This window comes from Protobothrops mucrosquamatus, unplaced genomic scaffold (assembly GCF_001527695.2).
Source record: "Protobothrops mucrosquamatus isolate PMUCROS unplaced genomic scaffold, P.Mucros_1.0 scaffold3455, whole genome shotgun sequence".
Taxonomy (NCBI): domain Eukaryota; kingdom Metazoa; phylum Chordata; class Lepidosauria; order Squamata; family Viperidae; genus Protobothrops; species Protobothrops mucrosquamatus.
This window is the reverse complement of record NW_015389433.1, coordinates 70,522-91,530: the sequence shown is the minus strand read 5'-3', so window position 1 is coordinate 91,530 and position 21,009 is coordinate 70,522. Positions and strand designations below refer to the sequence as shown.

At 41.1% G+C, this 21,009-nt stretch overlaps 2 protein-coding genes across 2 annotated transcripts in view; both read right to left on the bottom strand.

Annotated features, from left to right (window-relative positions):
- Nucleotides 1-10,241, bottom strand: part of LOC107297678 (prostaglandin reductase 2) — a 30,752-nt gene extending 20,511 nt beyond the window's left edge. The window contains exon 1 of the mRNA XM_029286367.1: nucleotides 10,121-10,241. The gene's annotated coding sequence lies outside the window, so the exon portion shown is untranslated. The remainder of the gene's footprint in view (nucleotides 1-10,120) is intronic.
- LOC107297675 (prostaglandin reductase 2-like) overlaps nucleotides 1-15,628 on the bottom strand; it is a 20,986-nt gene extending 5,358 nt beyond the window's left edge. Inside the window, exons 1-2 of the mRNA XM_015827033.1 lie at nucleotides 15,589-15,628; nucleotides 10,241-10,444 (exon numbers count right to left, since the gene is read on the bottom strand). Coding sequence (XP_015682519.1) covers nucleotides 10,241-10,444; nucleotides 15,589-15,628 — 244 coding nt within the window. The remainder of the gene's footprint in view (nucleotides 1-10,240; nucleotides 10,445-15,588) is intronic.
- Nucleotides 15,629-21,009: the final 5,381 nt, after the last annotated feature.

The following is a 21,009-nucleotide window of genomic DNA, read 5'->3' as shown; positions in this document are numbered from 1 at the left end:
ATCCATAAAAATACAGACAATAAAGCATGGCTTGGAGCATTTGTCAGGAAATAGTGCAGAAGACTGTGTTTCTTCACAGTCTTTAGAACGCGCTTTGTTGAAAGGAAACAAGTTCACAGATACAAAAGGTAGAGAACAGATTGGCAAAGAACAGAATGTAGAAGGGAGAAATAGCTAGAAGTGCTAAAATGCCTCACTAAGAACTAGACAAGCAAAAATTCGTGCTAAAAACACAATCTATATTAGCTTTTTTGCCAAACTGTCCCAGAGATTGTTTTTGCAATGGAAGCCCATCCTAATCTGCCTAAGTTTTTGAAAGCTGGATAACTCCATATGGAAATAAATTCAGCTGACATTGTCAAAGTTGCATATCACACTTCCATAATCTGATCCTTCCAGATGTGTTGGAACAATAGGCAAAACCCAGCAAGATGAATTTCAGCAAGCAGAAATGAAAAGTCCTACACATGGGTAGGAAAAATCAAAGGCACGGGATGTGGGGAACATATTGGACATGCAATTTCTAATGGTGTTTTAAACCATTTCCAGAAAATAAATAAGACAGTCAAATATGCAGTAAGTTCTATTATATTGAGAACTTCATGATAACATTGTATTAAAATCTGATTTTTTGACAGGGAGCAAGCAGCTTCAGCAGATAATGCTTACACCATTTACCAAACAAAATGATTTCCTAAATGTTCACAGTTCTTTTTAGTTCCTTTTTGAGAACTGAATTTTAGTTTTCAATTCAGATAGATTCATCAATTTCGGAGTGTGAGTGAACACATATAATGCATGGTGGGTTTTATCATGAATTATCAAATAAAGCATTTGAGGCAAAGGGGGCACAGAATACTTACTCCCCTAGAGATGAACAAGATAAATTTTGTTGATTTATTTTTCTCTGCAGCCCCTGACCTATCTAATCTATCTTTAAAACTGAGATATCATCCACCAGCTTACACCAAATCTTGTCCCATTCTGTTCAATTTTCTAAGGCTATCCTGCTAATCAACAATGGAGTTCTGAGTTCCTTTACACCAGCACCCCCAATCTTTCGGGCACCAGGGACTGGTTCCATGGAGAGAGGTTTTTCCATAACTGGAGGTGGCGTGGTTTTGTGTGCGGCCTGCATCCTGGGATGAGGCTTTGCTTGTTTGCGCAGCCCGGTTTCTGACATGCCATGAACCAATGCTGGTCCACGGACTGGGCATTGGGGACCCCTGCTTTACACAACATCTCTTTGTTGATAAAGAAGAAAGTTTTAGATGGGGAACTCATCAAATTTGCAGATGACATCAAGCTGGCAGGAATAGCCAACACTCCAGAAGATAGGCTTAAGATATAGAAGGATCTTGACAGACTTGAACATTGGGCGCTATCTAACAAAATGAAATTCAATGGTGAAAAAAGTAAGGTTCTACATTTACGCAAGAAAAACCAAATGCACAGGTATAGTATAGGTGGTACCTTGCTCAATAGTAGTAACTGTGAGAGGGATCTCGGAGTCCTAGTGGACAATCACTTAAATATGAGCCAGCAGTGTGCTGCAGATGCCAAAAAAGCCAACACAGTGCTAGCCTACATTAACAGATGGATAGAATCAAGATCACGTGAAGTATTAATACCACTTTACAATGCCTTGGTAAGGCCACACTTGGAATACTGCATCCAGTTTTGGTCACCACGATGTAAAAAAGATGTTGAGACTCTAGAAAGAGTACAGAGAAGAGCAACAAAGATGATTAGGGGACTGGAGGCTAAAACATATAAGGAACGGTTGCTGGAATTGGGTATGTCTAGTTTAATGAAGAGAAGGATGAGGGGTGACATGATAGCAGTGTTCCAATATCTCAGGGGCTGCCACAAAGAAGAGGGAGTCAAGCTATTCTCCAAAGCACCTGAAGGAAGGACAAGAAGCAACGGATGGAAACTAACCAAAGAGAGAAGCAACCTAGAACTAAGGAGACATTTCCTGACAGAACAATCAGCGAAACAATCTGCCTCCAGAAGCTGTGAATGCTCCAACACTGGAGCCAAGCTCCTTGCTTGGTTCCAGGGCAGCCCCGCTGCCTCTGTCCTGCCCCCCCGGTGTGCGCACAGGAGACGACCAGTGCCGGCGTCCTGGGTGAAGTCACCCTGCGGGGCAAGACCGCCAGCAGGGGTGCCAGCACTTGCGTGTGTGCCCAGGGGGCAGAGTGGGGCTGTCCCGTGGATCTAAGGTTGAGTGCATTCTGGCTTTGATAGACGCAACCAGGTTGTAGATCAGCACCACCTCCCTCCTACCAGCACCTCCAGCCTCGCAGCCACAAGGCTTTCCCTTCATCAGGACAGCCCCCGCCCGCCCACATGGAATAGCAAGACCGGTGGCAACATGGCAGCACTGGCAATCTCTCCCCCTCCCATCACCCCTTCCTGAGGAAGGAAAGAGATGAGAAGCTGAAGGAACGAATGAAGGGAGGGAGGGAAAAAAGGTGGGAGGAAGGGAGGGTAGGAGAGAAAAAAGGGAGGGAGGAAGGGAGGGTGGGAGAGAGGGAAGGAGGGAAAAAAGGAAGGAAGATAGATAAGATTATAATGAGAGGGAGGGAGGGTTTGAGGAAAGTCCTGCCTTAGCACTTGGCCCCGAGCAGCCCTGCTGCCCTTTTGCCATCCCCTTGTCCCTTCCTCCTGACCTCTCCTGATGGTCTCCCATCCTACCGCTGAGGATGCTTTGGTTACAAAGCCGGGTCTCCTCGCATGGAGAGGGAGTGGGCTTCCCTGTGACCCACACATTTTGCCCTCCCGCAACACTATGAGCAACTTGGCCAAGGAGAGTGAGCACAGCAGCAGCAGCCTTGAGGAGGAGGTAAGCACAGCTGGGCTCCCCCTTGGGGAAGTGGGGCTAGGCTAGGCTAGGCTGCGGGGTCCCTGAACTCGAGGGCTGGGCGCTTGACCTCTTCTGCCCAAGGCTCCGGGCAGCCCGCGCCACTGTCCGAGGCCCCCTTTGCACGGCCTGATAGGACAGTGAGGCTCCTCCAGTGAACCATGTCCTGGCGCTCGCCCCGGTCCTCCGCCGGAGACTCTTGGATCCGCCCCAGGCCTCCACAGGCACCCCGACGAGAGCGATGTTGAGCTGGCCACGCCCACTCAGTAGGTCATGCCCACCCAGTAGGCCACGCCCACCCCAGCCACGTCCTCCCAGTAGTCCATGCCCATGCTAGCCACACACACACACACACACACACACACACATCGAGGGCAACCACAATGCTGATGCGGCCCTCAATGAAATTGAGTTTGACACCCCTGCGTTACTGGATCCTGGGAAGGGACAGATCTTATTCAGAAACTTTATGCATGGCCTGGGCATATAATTCCTATCCGCAATCTTCTGAATTTAGCATTTCAACACACGAGATCCCATCTCAAACATTACAAAGTTTCTCTTTGGTAACTCCCTACACATTCCTGCTAATGTCAGTTTTATATAGGCTTTCTCCTTCTTGCTGGGCTGCAAGTTCCTGAAAGATGGATACTTCAAGTAGTCTCCACAAGACAGTTCTTTCCCTGTTTCACTTTAAGTCTACCAGTTTCTCTTCTTTTGAGAACTTCATGATACGAGAAAACATGGACATTTTTATTATCATTATACAGCAAGTCATTGGGCACATTGTGCAATGTAATTCATACTATTCACACGTATTAGATAGTTATGGTATTTTGGGGTGAGTGGGGAGTGTCATTATCCAGCACACATTAGTGCAAAGTAATTTTTTTATTTAAGTGTATAATCCATTAGCAATCAATATACTGTGAAATATAAAGGAACATCAACTATTAAGAAGTCTGTGCTCTGAAGCAGAGTCAAAGAGTTTCTTTACTTATCCCACTTTTTCATCTGGACTAAACCCCAGATTTACTTACCCCAGATCTGAGTCTCCAAACACCTATGATTCTGGACCCGAGAAGAAGTCACAAAAGCAAAAAAAAGCTCAAAGGGCCTCTGTTTGGCCCAGCCTCCTCTTAAAAGGGAAATGAAAGACTACTCAAAGCCATTTAAAAGGGCAATGGAAAAATAATATTCTAGTTTAGTTTTATAGTTAGTTCATTTAGGGACTATTCAAAGTTACAACGGCATTGAAAAAAGTGACTTATGGCCATTTTTCACACTTACGACCACTGCAGCATCTCCACAGTAACGTGATCAAAATTCAGATACTTGGCAGCCAACTCATATTTATGAGGGTTGCAATGTCCCGGGGTCATACTTGCAACTTTCTGACAAGAAAATCAATGGAGAATCCAAATTCACTTAACAACTGTGTTACTAACAACTGCAGTGATTCACTTAAGAACTGTGGCAAGAAAGGTTGTAAAATGGGGCAAAATTCACTTACCATCTGTCTCGCTTAGCAACAGAAATTTTGGGCTCCATTATGGTCGTAAGTCAAGGATTACCTGTATACATATTTATTGGAAAGAAAGGGTCCTGGATATATAAGCCCAGAACTGCAGTCTTCTGCTATAGTTCAGGGTCACTTTTTATTACTGCAGTTTTTTTAAGATGAAATCTTACATATGCAGTTAAGCTCCATTAAATTAGATCAGATCTAGATTCCCCTGCTGGCTGGGAAATTCTGGAAGTTGAAAGCCATGCATCTTAAAGTTGCCAAGATTGAAAAAACATTGATTTAGTGGAGTTCAGCACCCAATAAATTTGCTGCTGCTGTGTGAAGAAAAAGAAAGTAGGGGCACATCCAACTATGTGCTTCTTGTTGATTTTTAAGTGTTCTGTAGAGTAAAAAGGTGTCATGATGGATTATTTTCCACCAAGTTAAATGGTGAATATGGTCAATTTTTTTTATTATTCAGACATACCAAGTATATTGTACTGGCCAGAAGAAGAAAAAAACCCCAGTACTGCATACATTTTATAGAAATACCATAATTAATAGGCAAACTCAAATATAAAATAAAATAATAATAAAATAAAATGCAACATTTCAAAATCTGTCATTTGGTGCCACATAATCAACCTTTTGAAATGAGTCAGTATGCTTATTTGGGAATAGGTATGACTATATGTATTTAAGCCAACTTGCATTTAATGTTGACCTGAAAGACAGTATTTAAATGAAAACTATTCCAAGCAAATATACTACCGGTAGTTCTGAACAAATATTTACCTTCTTCTCTGGTTAACTATTCAGTCAGATTCAGCGTAATCTATAAAGCAACCCATCATATTTTACTGTGTTGGGCAAACCAAATCCATGCAATTAATTTACAGATGAAGGTTTCACGTGAATTCAGAAACAGAAAAAAACAGTTCAGTTAATCACTGTAAGTGGGCTGTGTGAACATAGAAATGTAATGGGTAATAGGAATGACTTTGAGAACAAAAGAAGAACTGCATCGAAGACACTGATTTGATAAAAGAAATTTGAGTCTGAGGAAGAAATGTAATTTGACTTGACCCCTTTCTAGTTCTCAGAAAAATAAAGGGAGGGGAGAAAATATCTTTAGATTTTAAAGATTCTCTTATTGTAACCTTATAATAAAACTGATATTAGCATTCATAACTTTGGTTTTTTAGTCTAGTCTACTGTGAAGGGCTGACAAGCAGCAATATTGCACATTGTAGGTAAGAGTGCTACTGACTTATTTTTGCCCATATACAGCTAAGTTAAGTCTGATTGTATAGATATAATTTGTGCAGTTTTCTTGATAACAGTGTTGCTTGCCATTGCCTTCTTCAGGGATCTTTGGATCTGTTTTCAGCAGTCTGATCTACAGCCCTAGTTTCCTTGTGGTCTCCCATAAAATATTAATTAAGTCCAACTGGTCTTAGCTTACAGGTATTTTAATTTTCATTCCAAATTATCACGTAAGCATGTATTAATTATCATACTCTGGACATATTACCTAAAGACCCAATTCTCTGGAAAATTTCATAATGCTGGAAAAGAGAACAGGATAACCAACCTCAAGGCAGATTGACTCAATTACAGTACTGCTGGAAACCCTGAAGGTTGGGTAATGAAGCTCCTGGAGAAAATCTATCTACATATTGGGTAAGAATCGACACTGACTTGATGACACATAGTCAATCAATTAATCAATCAATATTTTCTTCTTCAGATATGAGTAGCTATAATTTCCCCCTATTATAGACATTGTAGGAGAAAAGCTGTGTTCGTCTATCGTGGCCTTAAATCAGAAGGAGTCTGATAATACCATTTCCAACACATTAAGATGTAAACAGTTATGAGCATAACTTACATTTTTAATACAGTGTATTGGTTGGAAAGGTGTTACAAACTCATTCAGATATCTGACCCTTGTAAAAATGGTAACTCCTACAGCCTAGTATTAGGTCCCAGAAACTATTCCTTATTAAACTGTTCTCATTTATTTAGAAACTGGAGAGAGGAGACTACAAGGAGAATGAATGATATCACTGTTAATCTGAGACAACCATGATCTAGCAAATGCAGAAGTCTTACAAATCATAGCAACAGTATAGACAGCATAGCAACAACAGCTGCAGCAGTGAAAGAAAAAACCCCAATATGGGTTGTGAGAAGAACAAATGTAAGGAATGAAAAGCCAACAGCTAAAGAGCTCTGCAAGAATCCATGTCACCAACATGACCGATAGTAACCAAATCTTCTCTTGTCTGTTCTTAGACTTAAATAAATATCATCAACATTTAAGTGTGTATATATGTCTGCTTATTAATTTATCCGTGTGGTGTTTTTCTCATGGCCAAGTAGTGATTATTTTCATAAAGTTCTTCATTGTAGATGCTGATGCTATCTTTAAGGAACTAGGATTTTCAGAGTTTGATAAAGCTAGATTATTATTAGCATTTGTTATGCTTTTAAACTTCTAATAAAAATACGTAAATCATTCATTTTCTATTGAAGCCTACTTGGATATCGTTATGCTTGCAACTTAAGAGCTTGACAGAGCTGCTCTTCACATGCTGCTCATGATGGAGGCAAAGAGGCATTACGTTGGAGATTGGTTGGGACAGCAGGATTCCCATTACAGAAGGCTTACCCAAAAGAAGTACGACTAGGGTCAACATTTTTAAAATGTATGCATGCATTTTAAACCTTGCCTGTCAAAACTGGAATGGAAGTTATCATATCTAAATACTATTGATCTATTTATCCTGCCAAACACAAAAACAATTTCCAGGAATTTGTATCTTGAAAACATGAAATGTCATAAAAAGCCTAACATCAAACTAACACAAACATTGACACAATATATTAGGCAGAATTCATTACCCTCTAGAACAGCTAAAGCTTTCAGAAGACCAATAATGAAAAAATGCATACACAAACACAATAAGTGGTTATTTAAGGCACTCTGGTGAGAATAGCTTCTAATTCAACATGGATAGAGTCACACTATAGACTCACGAATCCTGCTCAGAGTACATAATTACTCTACTGTGCGGAACATAAAGGCAGTAATTCTACTTGTAGTCTTTTGCTATGCAGTTTTGGCCTCAGGCAAGCTAATTTGATATTTCTGATCATATATCTTCGTTGTCTGACACTAAGACCAAATAATATAATGTTTCTTAACCCTGGCAACTTTAAAATGTGTGGATTTCAACTCCCAGGATTCCCAAGCCAATCCACATATCTTAAAATTGTGCCAGGGTTGAGAAACACTGATCTAGTGCCAGATTATCATGTTAGAGGAAAAAAAAGTTTTACAATATATTTTATAAATTTCTGTTCTTCCAAGCTAGTGTGCTATCCAACTATTTCTTACTCTATCTTCCTTTTTATTGACTTTTCCCATGTGTAAAATATACCAGAACAATGTATTTTATTATAGTAAACCATCTAGTCATTTCTGCAGCTGCCTTTGCAGAAGAGTATACAATATTATTATTTTCGATTAGAAAGGAACCCTATATTGCAATGACATCTCTGAGGGCTGGGAAAAAGTTTTGCTCTTGCTATGTAAATGGAACAGCTGTCACCTGTTTTATCCACTGAGACTAACCCAGTCCAAAAAATGGCACTAAACAGAGACAAAGAAGCCAACTATGCCAATATATAAACTCTATTGGGAAACAGCTAACGGACACAGCTCAAATACAACATGTTCCAGCATTCTCCTACACACAAAATGACAGCACAACTCACAGTATGTTATCATTGTATCCTAATCCTTTGGGCTCAGTACTATAAGCAATTGCCCTATTCTTGACCCTTCCTATCAATAAAGAATCATATCCTCCTCTGCTATTCACATCCACTACTTTGGAAAGAGAGGTTGGTTCACACAAGGCAGCAGGTAAATAGATGTCTAAGCAGGGAGGTTTGCAAGAAGCATTAACAGCTGGGACAAGGTTCTAGATCTGCTCAGGGAGGGAAAAACCAACTGTCAAGGTGCTGGAGAATTTGCCCAGGACACACAAGTTAACACAGCATTGTGTGTCATATTAGCTACGGCAATGAGATTTTTGGGCTTGATGATTTCATGAATCTAATCAATTGTTGCTAAACAAACCAGTTACATAAATTATATGGTGTAATGTGTGAACCCATTGTTAATTCTAGAAACAATGTTTTGGTTAAATAAGGGTTGTTCTATGAACACAGCCAGAGAAAGGACATGTCAGGTTATGGATAGTCATTCTGGCTCCCTCATTTTGAAAACTGGTGGGAAAGATATGGAAAAGTAGGCAGTATTTCTTAGCTATATTCACACACACATGATCAACTCATCCAAATGTTCTTGGTTCACACAACAGACATACCATAAATTAAATTTATATGACTGATCTGCACAGCACATTAGGCTAATATGTGCACTATATCTACAGCCTGTCTCTTTGCCTGCAAGAATACAGGATCCTGACAGGAACACACAGCACAAAAACAAATCAAAAGCACAGGAAATCTAATGCAGAGAAGTGACATCAGGTGGGGTCTAATATTAGGCCAAACTTCTCCAACCTGGCACCTTCCAGATGTTGGGTCTAGACTCTAGACCAGGGCTTTTCAACCAATGGTACGGGTACCACCTGTGGTACATTGGCACCTGGCAGGTGGTACGCGACCATCCTAGAAAAGTGGTAGCGGGGGAGGGGAATGAGCTGAACCGGTGGCAGCACCGCACAAGCCTGAGCAAGAGATGGCTGGAGCTGCAGGGCTGTCAGGGCTCAGCGGAAGTGCCAGGATCAGCGCCAGGCTCCAGCTGAGCCCAGAAGAAGCGCCGATCAGCTGGAATGTTGTAGCATCTCCAGGGTCTTGTGATTTACATTCAGATGCTTGGCAACTGATTCATATATATGACGGTCACAGTGTCCCAGGGTCATGTGAAGTGACCAAACCCTGCTGCAACCACCCAGCAGACGGGGGGAATAAAAACCAAACACCCCCCACCCCACCCCCACTGCCAATCCTCAACAGAAATGCTCACAACAATGAAAACCTTGGACAGGAGGAAGAGCGCCGTTGGGTGGGCAGACAGGTGTCTTGCTCGGCTGTGGCTTGGGGGCTTTCAGTGCCATTGTAACTTCGAACAGTCACTAAGAGAACTGTTGTAAGTCGAGGACTACCTGTACTTTATCACTTTTTCCCTTTTTTTTTTTTTTTTGGGTCATCAAGTTTTTGACACCTTGCTAGGCGACTGGTGGTACTCGGATATTGCCATATCCTAAAAGTGGTACAATGGGTGAAAAGGTTGAAAAGCCCTGCTCTAGACCACCCCTAAATTTCTGGCTATGATTATTTCCAACACTCCTAGAGAGCGTTAAGGTTGAGGAAGAACTCATTAGGCAGCATGCAGCAAATGACTCAGCCGGATTTGAATTGCAGAAAGGCAGCAACTTTTTTAAATTAATTATCTTGATCAAAACTGAAAGGAAGGAGGCCAGTGCTTGTAGGACTGTCTGTCTCTAGTGCCAAGGAACTGGGCTCGTCTGGGGCGCTCGCGAGCGCCAAGTTTTAACAGAACTGGTGCAAAGCTGGAGTCGTCGTTCAAGACTAAAGTGCGCTTCAGGTATGCTGAACTGAGTTCAAGGAATCCCAAGAGCTGCCAATACGAACGCGTCCTTCCTTTTCCCGATAATCACCGCCCACCATTTTAATAAGTCCTGTACCTTCTCACGCGACCGGTCGAGACAGAGGAACCGGGCACCGCGAGGAGGTGGCACCGACTTGCAAAAAGGCTGGTTTCGGAATCTACCACTCTAGGAAGTGACGCCTTCCCAGAATCCTACCGCAAGAGGCGAAGTTGGCGCTGGCTTGGTTTGGCTGGTTGACGGCGGCGGCGGCGGCGGCGTCTTTGCCCCCCGTCTGGACTGGTGAGGTGAGCACGTCCTTCCGCGCTGGATTGGGGTTGTGGCCGCTCTTCGGTGCCGTGGACTTCTGCAGCAGGTAGCTTAATCCGGACTTTGGTTGTGCTCCTTTCTGCTCTTGCTCCCCTCCAAGCAGAGCAAGTTGCAGGAGAAAGTTTACGAGGAGAGAGAGAGAGAGAGAGAGGGTTGGCTTGCGTTGACTATGCAAATATAGAACAAGGCAGAGCAGGCGCCGAGTGAGTGACAGCAGAGCGGCTCGGAGTTGTTTTGCAAAAGCGAGCGGCCTCGGCAGCCGACTGAACCCTCGGCGTGGGGGGGGGGGGTTTGCACAAAGTTAAGAAAGCCCTTGTCACGAGTTGGCAGTTGTTGTTGTTGTTCTTTTTTAAAACTAGCTCAGGTTTTGGGCTGCTCCTCTTTGGAGCTCCCCAAGTGCTGCTTCGCTCTAGAAACGAGACGGCGCGATTAATTTTTGCCTCGGATTCCACGCGCCGCGAATCGAACAAACCGTGGAGCAGAACGGGTGGCGATTGAGTTGTTTCGACCTTCCGCAGGGAAGGGGATCTTTGGGCCTTTATTCCCCGAACAAAGCTTTCCCGTGAGTGACCCTCCTTGCTGCTGCCGTTAATAGAGGGAGGGAGCGGGAAGCTTAGGTAGCGAAGCGGCCCTTCCAGATATGGGACGCGGCTGCAAGCGCCAACCAGAAGCAGCCCTTCCTGCCTTGCAGCGCAGTACGAAAATGCCCTTTTTTTTTGCCCCGTGAGCGAGGATCAGGCGTCATTCTTGGAATACGAGCAGGTTTTCCCCGTTTCTTGCCGCGGACGGAGAAAGAGAAGCCTTCTCGGGCTCAGGGTTGCAACATAGCCTCGGATAAATGTTTGAGGCTATCCTGTTCTGTGTTTGATTCGTATTAGAGAGGAGGGGATTCTTTGACAGGGAGCTCTCCCAACACCCACTGACATGTGGCACTGCCTTACATAATACCGACGAGCCTTCTGGTAAGTCTGATGAAGGCTTATTTGGGAGAGATTGCAACCTTGCGAGGTGTACGGAGCAGAGCGCTTGTGCTGAAATGTTGCAGGGAGTTCTCGTCTCCCTACAGTATTTCTTTGTAAAATCTGCAAGTGGCTTAAAGAAAGCCTGCCATTTGAAATGCAGAATATAAGTTCACAAAACAAAATGTGCTAAAGATGGGCATTTCCCCACTTGCACTCTTTATAGCATATGTTCTGGCAGCTTCTTTTCTTTGGGCAAGCAGGCATGCCATTCTCTTAATCTCAATCCCAACCTTTGGGAGTTTAGCTTTTCCAGTGTTAAAATGGTGCTTAAAAGGGGTGCTTTCACTTTTAAAGAGGCAACAAGTAGTGTGGGTTGCATGAGTATAATCTCACATGTTTCACTCACCAGGGTCACAAGTGACATCTGAGGTGGCCACTTTAGTAAGTATAGATAGCCTCCCCCCCCTCCACCGCCACCCCCCCCTCCCAGTTTGTTTTCCAGAGGCATTCTGGCCTTGGGCAACAGGAGAATCCATTGTTTCAAATTGGGCTCTACTTGTTAGGTACTTGTTAGGCACAGAGACCAAGAGCTGATCTGAGGGCTGAACGAGAGAGAGAAAAAATACAATTTCATGCTCTTTCATAGCATGACCCTCAGCTGTTGTTTGGGTTGCTTCTGAACAATGGTTTAGTGCCCTTTAAGAACAGCACTAAACCTGTGTTTAAAAGCAGCCAACTCTTAGCTGATAATTGGGCTTCCTTTGAATTCACCTATACAAAACAAACACTTGCACAAAAGCAGAGCAAGTGTTGAGTGGTGTTTAAAATCACTGGGTTAGCAATCGGTCAAAATTTGCCTCTTTCTCAAATTTAGTGCCATCCCATGTTAAGGAGAGCATCTTTCTTAATGCACATGTTTCTCCCGCTGGTTGATGACATTTGTTAAGAGGGGAGGGCAAAAAAGCTGGGCATCCTTCCCATCTATGTCCTTAATGTGTCCTGTACACTGTCAGTATGGACCGCGCTATTTGCTGGCATATCTGTGACAGGATAAGGACAGCTTTATTATGTGAAAGTTATTACAACAGCAACCCACTCTGAACATACTTGATGCTTTAATTAGTTCCATGTGGCAGCTGCCTCACTGTGCCAAGTTTTTAATATAAAGAACTTCAATATGCAGAGAAGCCTGTTTTTATCATGCTACTACTGAACCACAGGGCAGAGTATTTGTAATAGTAGATAATATTCTTGGCTTCTGTGTTTAGTCCAGCATATTTTACTAGGCAAAGCAAGGGTTGTATTTGCACAACATGTTAGCCCATAATTAACAGAGCAATCTTCTTCTTCCTAACATTATTCCCATGCTATGGCAGGGTTGGCAAAGTCATTTCCATTTGGCTCAATCCAGGGCATTTTCTTTAATTAACTGACCAATATGCTAACCACATTGACTGGGTTTATATGACACACCGATTAGCCAGCTGCACTTTAGCATAGTACTTCTTTTAGCCAATTAACATTGGCCTGTGCAGTGGATCTATTAAATTATTGAAATCTTCTAACCCAGCAATGTTGAAACTTTGCACCCCCTAAAATCATAAATGAATATTCTGTAACCCAAACAAATAATTTTTCCCCACTGGGTTTAAGTCCAGACAAGAAAGAAGTATAACACTTCTAAGAATTAAATATTAATATATATCACAAGACTTCTTAGGCTTTGCAGTGTCATTAGTACCCACTGGGGCTTATGCAGACAAAGTAAGGAGCAAAGACGAACCAGTTTGAAATAATGTCCCATTCTGCCTGTACAAAGCTGATCATTTTTTTAAAAAAAGTGACTCACACACACACACGTTGCTAATGTCCACTCTGAGAGGTCTCAACTCACAGTTTGAGAACTTCTGTCCTAGCCCAATTTTCTGCTTTAATAGAAAGAAATAAGCAAAGGTTTTAAGGACTGGGGGTTAAAAGCAGCCTCCATCATTCCCAGTCAGCATGGCATATGCATAATTCATTTTAATGGTTCCTTCTAGCCACCTTATGCAAGATTGTGAGTTTGGCTAAACATAAACCTTTTTAAAAAATAAAATACAGGCAGTCCTCAACTTACAATGGTTCATTTAGTGACATTTGAAGTTATAATGGCACTGAAAAAAGTGACGTGATCATTTTTCACACTTAACTACCGTTGCATGGTCACATAACAAAATTCAGACACTTGGCAACCGCCTCCTATTTATGACAGTCTCAGTATCCCAGTATGATCTTTTGCGATCTCCTACCAAGCAGAGTCAATGGGGAAGTCAGATTCACTTAACAACCGTGTTACTAACTTAACTATAGTGATTCACTTAACTGTGGCAAGAAAGGTCATAAAATGAGGCAAAACTCACTTAAATGTTTCAATTAACAGAAATTTTGGACTCAGTTGTGGTCATAAATAGAGGATTATCTCTAAGTTAGTTTGTTACAATCACTCTTCTGTGTTTAGCCTTTGCATTGTAAATCTGTCAGACTTCTAAAATATGAGATTTGTCTTTGCTGGTCAAAGTACCATAACTGCATAACTGTGAGAGAGTTCCTACATGTCTTTAGAATCAGATACAGTTTTTCTATGGTTTGTATATTTTTGAATTTATATGCATATTTTCAGTATTGCCTAAAGATCAAATACTTTTTTAAAAAAAAGAATAGGAGTTTTTGACTCATTGGTAAACTGAATCAATAAATGTTTGACTGAATATTTATATGTTTACTTCAGATTTCCAGTTAAAAACATAAATGAAACATGAAGTTGATATATACCACTGAATTACTAATGGACTCAGACAACATGCTGTCTATTAAGTATTTGACTGTAAAACTAGAAAATTAATAAAATATTTATAAAAAAGAAAACAAATCAAATTAAAGAAAAATTGGAAGTAATATAACTTTATATACACATATCAACCTGATGAACAACTTCATGTGTCTTTCAGTACAGTAATTATATACACAAGGTCAGTTTGTAACAGATACTAACCAAGGGAGACTAGGGTAAAATGTCATTTTGACTTTAGCAATAATTTACTCAATACAGTATTGCATTCTTGCACAGTATAATAGTGCAAAAATCAGATTTCCCTCTTGGTACTTTTTTGCCTTGAGATCCTGTCTTATAAAAGAACAAATGCATTGTGGCCAAAAGAAATAATATATGCTGGAATGCATTTTAGAGTTTAGTAATCTAACAGAAAACTTCAGCCACACCTTTTTGCAGATTGTGTGCTTTGGGTCATTGGCAGGACTTTCTTTCTTGCAAGGCAATGATCAAGAAAAATTCTGGCATGTTGCTCTGAAGCAGAGCACAGGCAATAGGTGTGGTTTTTCCCACCATTTGCTCCTATCAGCTTGTTCAAAGTTACAAACAGATGGGCTGCCTTGCCTTTGGGAAAGAAAATATTTTAATGCATCGTAGAAAATCAGCTGGCTTGCATGTAAGTCAGGGGTGTCAAACTGCTGGCCCGTGGGCCGGATGTGTCATGCTGAAACCGCGCCCACCCCATTGCTGGCAATGGAAAAAAAGTCGCGATACGTTGTGACACGTCATGTGACGTTGCAAGTTTGACACCCCCGATGTAAGTAGAAGTACTTGCTTTGACCCTCAGGATAAGATTTAGTGGCCATGTTTCCCTTGCAAGGTTATCCAAAGTTTTTTTTAAAAAAATATTGAATTTTTATACCAAAGTAAATGGTATAAATAATATCTATTATGTTGGGCTGTCTCAAGTGCTGGAAATGTTTGGTGTAGTGGTTTAGGCAGCAGGCTAGCAAGCAGGAGACCTTGAGTTCAAGTCCTGCTTTAAAACCAGCTCTGTGACTATGGGCCAATCCTTCTGTCTCAGTCCAACCCATCTCACAAGGTTGTTGTTGTAGGGAAAATAGGAGAAGGAAAGTGTGGTGGATATGTTCGTTGCCATGAGTTATTTGTAAAAACAATAAAGATGGGATACTAAGTAAATAAATGGATACTTATTACGGTTAGAATCAAATCCTTACCAGAATTTTAAAGGTATTACATAATAACTCTCAAATTGAGCTCACAAAGAAATATATTCAGGATTATCTTCATCCCTACTTTCTTCCATTCCATACACAGCCAGTGATATGCCAATTAGTCATCCAATGGCATGTTTACAGTCCTCCCAGCTATTTCAAAATGGGCTGGGAGGCCTGCACTTTTCTTCCTACTCTTGACAGGATTTACTTACCTATCTATCTACCTACCTTTGAGAAACTGGTTGGCACTTCCCGAATTGGGAGGCATTGTCATTCCTTAGCCATTTTTGCCCCCATTTCACTCCTTTTATGGCTCCAAAATGGGCACAGAGACAGAATGAATAGAAAGTGTCCGTTTTTGTGGAGCCTTTCTAGATTTTTGTCAATATAGCAGAGAAGTCAAGCTCCTACCCGATTCAACTGTTTGGAGAATGACTGACTTGGGCTAAAGGAGTCAAAGTAACTTTCTTAAGGTTTCTTGATAGAGTTTGCCTATTCACAAAATGGCTGCCACAAGGGGCATTGGAGAGTTGCCATTTTTTTAGATGGCAAACTGGCATGGTTGCTATCTCCAACTTCTCAGAAAACTTTTCCGGATAGTTTTGACATTCTTTTCTAGTTATGTGGGCATACTTGCAAATGAACCACTCAGTTACAATTTCTCAACATATTTATTGTCTAAGAATACCTGCAGGATTCCAAGGAGCCTAAAAGCATTATTATAAATAAAGATAATAGTCAAAGGTAATACAAGTTGTGAATTCTTTTTTTTTAAAGTTAAGTAGAAAATAGCATTTGGCAAAAGGAACTTGGTGGGGGGAATCATTGAAGATTGTCTGTTTTGCTTAGAGATGTCAGTAGGATATCAAATATTTTATTTTTCTACCTTTTTCTTTTTGGCCACAGACCAAAGAAAAATACCTTTCCTTGGACACAGTAGTTGTAGGCTAGCTAAGTGATTGTATCTTGTAAGATAGGTTTGGTCCCTTTAGCACTGCTGAACTGAAAGTGCTTTATGGGTGCAAAAATCCTACTTTATCATATGTCCCAAGATAAGAAGAATCTGATCAGAAATAGCTTCTGTTGGAAACGAATAGTTAATCAAGGAGAGTTTTTGGTCAGGGCATTATTTCTATTCAGTTTCTAAATTATGAAGTGGCACGTTTTGTTGTTCAGAACATTGATGCCTCTGTGTGAAAAACTTCACCAAGCAGGTGCGATTGTAACTGAGGGCAAAGATCCAACTATCTACCAACATGGGTACATAGTGACCCATTTATGCTTGCTGATAAAGGGTGACTGTGTTGTGATACCATTTGAAATATCAATTGGCATGGTAAGATAATGTTTAGCCCTAGGCTGAAATGCAGAGTTGGAAATCTAAAAAAAGGCAAAGGTGAACATATACAGGTTTTATTTGCTTTATGCTAGGTTTATGTGTCTCAAAAACCTGGCATAAAGCAAATTTGCATAAATTGAGACACTGAATGAATGGAAAAAAGGGATTATTGGTTATGGTGTCAATTTTTTATAAATTTTGTAAATAATAAATTTTCAGAGTTTTATTTTTAAGCAGTCCATTACTAAAACGATTTTCCCCCTTGTCTTATGTTCAGTGTATTGTAAATCCTTTCTTGCATATTTTTCTGCAGCTGGATTTCTAATGTGTGTGATTACTATGGCTGATAAAGAGGTAGAAGGCACAAAGCTCTACATTCCGTGTTACATTTAGCATAGTAAATTCACCTAGTTTTAAAGCTTGTTCTAGGGCTGAGGAACCTTCACCAGCTTCACCAGACCACGTTATGTCCAGCTTTGTTTCTAATATTAGAGAATCCTTTTCATTTGGGGTAAGGGGATTGCATAAGTTATGGATGGCCGTTTTGATGCCATAGTAACAGTAACAGCTATTGTAGGTACGGAAGTATGTGGGAGACAGGATGCATAACTAGAACAACTGCACAATATGATGTTAACTGTGTGAGTGAAGCAGAAAGGATTTTGTTGGAAAATATTTAATCAGTTTTGGCGGGAAGAAGTCTTGGTATGTTTCCAGACCTTTGGTGTAAATTGAATATGCTGTCTTGGTACAATTGTGATTTCTTTATCCTGCATAAAGCAAAGGCTTGGATGAAAATCTGAATTTGGAATCTAAAATACAGGGGCTAGCGCTAAAATCATCCTTGTGCTTGCAGTACTAAGGAAATCAGAAGGCTAATATAGTTTCAGAATTTTGGAGATTATTGGACACATCACTCCAAATGGCAGAGGACAAGAGACTATGAATTCTGTTAGTTTGCATTTCCTGGATATTTTGTATAATAGAAATAATAGAACTGTGAGAATGCATGGAGGCACTTTGAAATGAGCTTTCTCCATAATCACACATACAGAAAAACACTTTTCCATTTAAGGATGTAATATTACCAGGTGCGACTATATAAATTTAGATCTTAGATTTCATTACAGTTTCTTACACTTCACCCACTGCTGTTATATGACCATATGTCTTGTTTGTGGATCAGTACTACTGTATTGCATTTTAAAATTAAAGTAATAAAATAAGCATCAGTAATTATGTATATGCCCAGCTAGTTGTTGACTACAGAATTTGGTTTGAAATAAAGACAAACAACATGGATATACCAGTAGACCACAGCTGGACCTGTTTGCTGTCAACATTGTTTGCCTTTCTTGAAATGTTCATTTAAAGATCCCACGGTTTAGTTTATCAGAATATGTTTGGAAAATATGAGGCACAATTATTTTCTTTCCAATTAACATGCTGCTAGAAAGAAGGAAGATGCCCTGGAATTTGTAATAAAGTCCATAGAAAGTTTTTTCCAGGGAATTTTGGATGCTGATAGAATTTTTTTTAATTTTTTTTTCTAGGTTGAATCTCTCCTTGATCAGTTTCCATCCCTTAGTCTTTGTCTGGCATTCAGGTGCTTTGGAAAATAGGTTGACTCCCTCCCTCCTTCCCTCTAGCCCAGTGGTTCTCAACCTGTGGGTCGGGACCCCATTTGGGGTCGATTGACCATTTCATGGGGGTCGCCAAGCAAGGCTGTCCGCCATTTTTTTTGTCTGCCATTTTTTCCCCCTTTTCCAGCGGGTGCCTTACCTCCCTTGGGCTGGGCCAGCTGGTGGTCGGCCTGCTCCGTCTCTGCCGCTTGCCAGCTACGCCTCGGCCGGCGCAGGGGGCGGAACCACACATGCACAGCGCTCCCGGGCAGGGAAAGTCCTCGACTTACGACAGGTTGGGTAGTCCTCGACTTACGACCGGTTTAGTCCTCGACTTACGACCGGTTTAGTCCTCGACTTACGACCGGTTGGGGTCACGGCATTAAAAAGGTTGAGAACCACTGCTCTAGCCCCTCAAATATTGGAACACTGCAGGAGTTGCAGGAGGCTGGTAGTTTGTTCAGAACACCTTTAACTTGGTGGTAGACAGCACGAATAGTTACAACATACCAGCACATCTCGACCTTAATTTGTGGCCACCAGAAATCTCACTTGATCAGATGCAAGCTAAAATGTCCAGCCAGGTGTAACACCTCCTTTTGCAATTCCTCCAGGGGCACATTAAAGTAACTATAGTGATCTAAGACTGCATTGTGCACCTCAAATGGAAATGTCTTGGACTGCTCTGGGTTGGACTGGAATTCACCTGGGTAAACTATTCTGCCATTGTGGTTGGCCCCAAGGTGACTGCAAAGTTTTATGAACACAACCCTGCCCTTCTGTCTGGTGGGTGTGATAGTTGGGGAGGCTCTATGAGAGGAGGGGCCTGATAGCATCACATTGGATAAGCAGAGGGCGCTTCAGCACCTGACACTCCCAATCCACTGGCACCTCCAAGCATACTGATTGAGTTGGGAAACACACAGATAAAACACATGTTCCCTGACTTCAGCCAGAGGGAAGTTGGAAGGACCGGAATTCTCCTTCTAGCCATTCAAGAGAGGAATGCTATTAAAGTCTCAAGGAATCACCTTTGGGCTGACAAAACAAAAAATGCAGAAGTAGGGAAAAGTCAAGAAACTTGGGATGTTGCAAGTGATAAAGCAGTTGGATGATTGCTGGATGGGAAATAGCCATCTACTGTGCATTTGAAAGCTCTAGATTAGCCAAAGACATTTGGAGAAATGTTTAAACATACACACACCCAAAAATAAGATTGACAGTATGCAAAGTGCATCTTTTCAGAAAATTCAGCAGGCAAATTGTCTGAAGGAGGGGGAATCTAAATTTAAAAAGATATAACAAATTAGATTGAAAGGAAAAAAGATGCTTACAAAGTAAGAACTGTTTTCATTTTAAATTCATTGCCAGAAGTTACTAGGCTGAGGTAAGATACAATAGGAATGGAAGAAGAAATGAATACTAATTTCATAATAAAACACCTGCAAGACTATAATCTGCATAACTATCAAGAGAGAATGCCAATAACAGTTAACAGTTCACTTACAAAGCCTGGCAAAAAGAAAGGAAATGCTTTATTTGCAGTGGCTAGGGTCATTTGCAAACCAGTTACCCTAGGAAAGGGAGACAAGAAATACCTGTTAGACTATATTCCAAGGTAAAGACTCACCTCATCCCAATGAAAAAAAAAGGCTAGAGAGGATAATAATACGAGAATATACATGGGCCGGCAGATGGCATCTGTTTTCATTCTACTGGCATTTCTAATTTCATTTTAAATAATAGGGTTAATTGAATTGTATGAACATCAATTTACCATTTACGGTACTTGGTCAATGAACAAATGATCACCTTGGCTAGGAGAAGTGCTTTAAAATGTTATTGCACATGAGACAAAGGAAAGGTGCTTAATTTATCAGCTAAAGTGCCTTATAAGTCGAGTCTGTTCTCACTAAAATGTCACAGAGAAAGGATATTATGTAAGTGAGAATGGAGGATTCCTTACGAAAGGTGTTCTCTGGAAAAATAAGACCTTCTGAGTTAACCTAGGCAGAAAGTAAAGCAAGAACTTCAAAGAGTTTCAATCACAAACCTTGTGTAACCAAATGACACTGAAGAATGGATCCAGAGACCCAGATACAGTTTGTTATTTAGGGGACTTAGCCAAAGAACTAAAGTGCCAGCCATGTGAGAATCAGTGCAGGTGTGCATGTTGTATAAAGGCCAAAGGCACTAGGCCAATAAAAGTGAAGAGATATGAAAAAGACACAAGACATAAGGACTAAGTTTATAGCAACATACGTGTGCCAGTGCATGTTACTCTCATATTCAGAAATTATTACACAAGATATACTTTTTCTACCGCTCAAGGGAAAGAGTCCTTTTGGAAAAAATTAAAGAATATATGGCTCCAGTAATACATTTGGGAGAAATCTCAAGTGTGTATAGACAGTAGAGTGAATATGTACAAGGAACATGCAAATGTATGTAAAAGAGCAAGAAATTGTGCACAAAATGATAGTGGCTATTCTCCAGAACAGGATGGTATAGAAGATAGGAAAAAAATTAACCTTGACTAAGATAATCAGGTATATCCTGCAAGATATAGAACTTCCAGATAAATACTAGGATTAAGCAGTTTTAATCCAGCCATATATAGGTAGTCCTTTGTTAGCGACCCCAATTGGGACTGGCAACTCAGCTGCTAAGCAGTGTGGACATTAAACG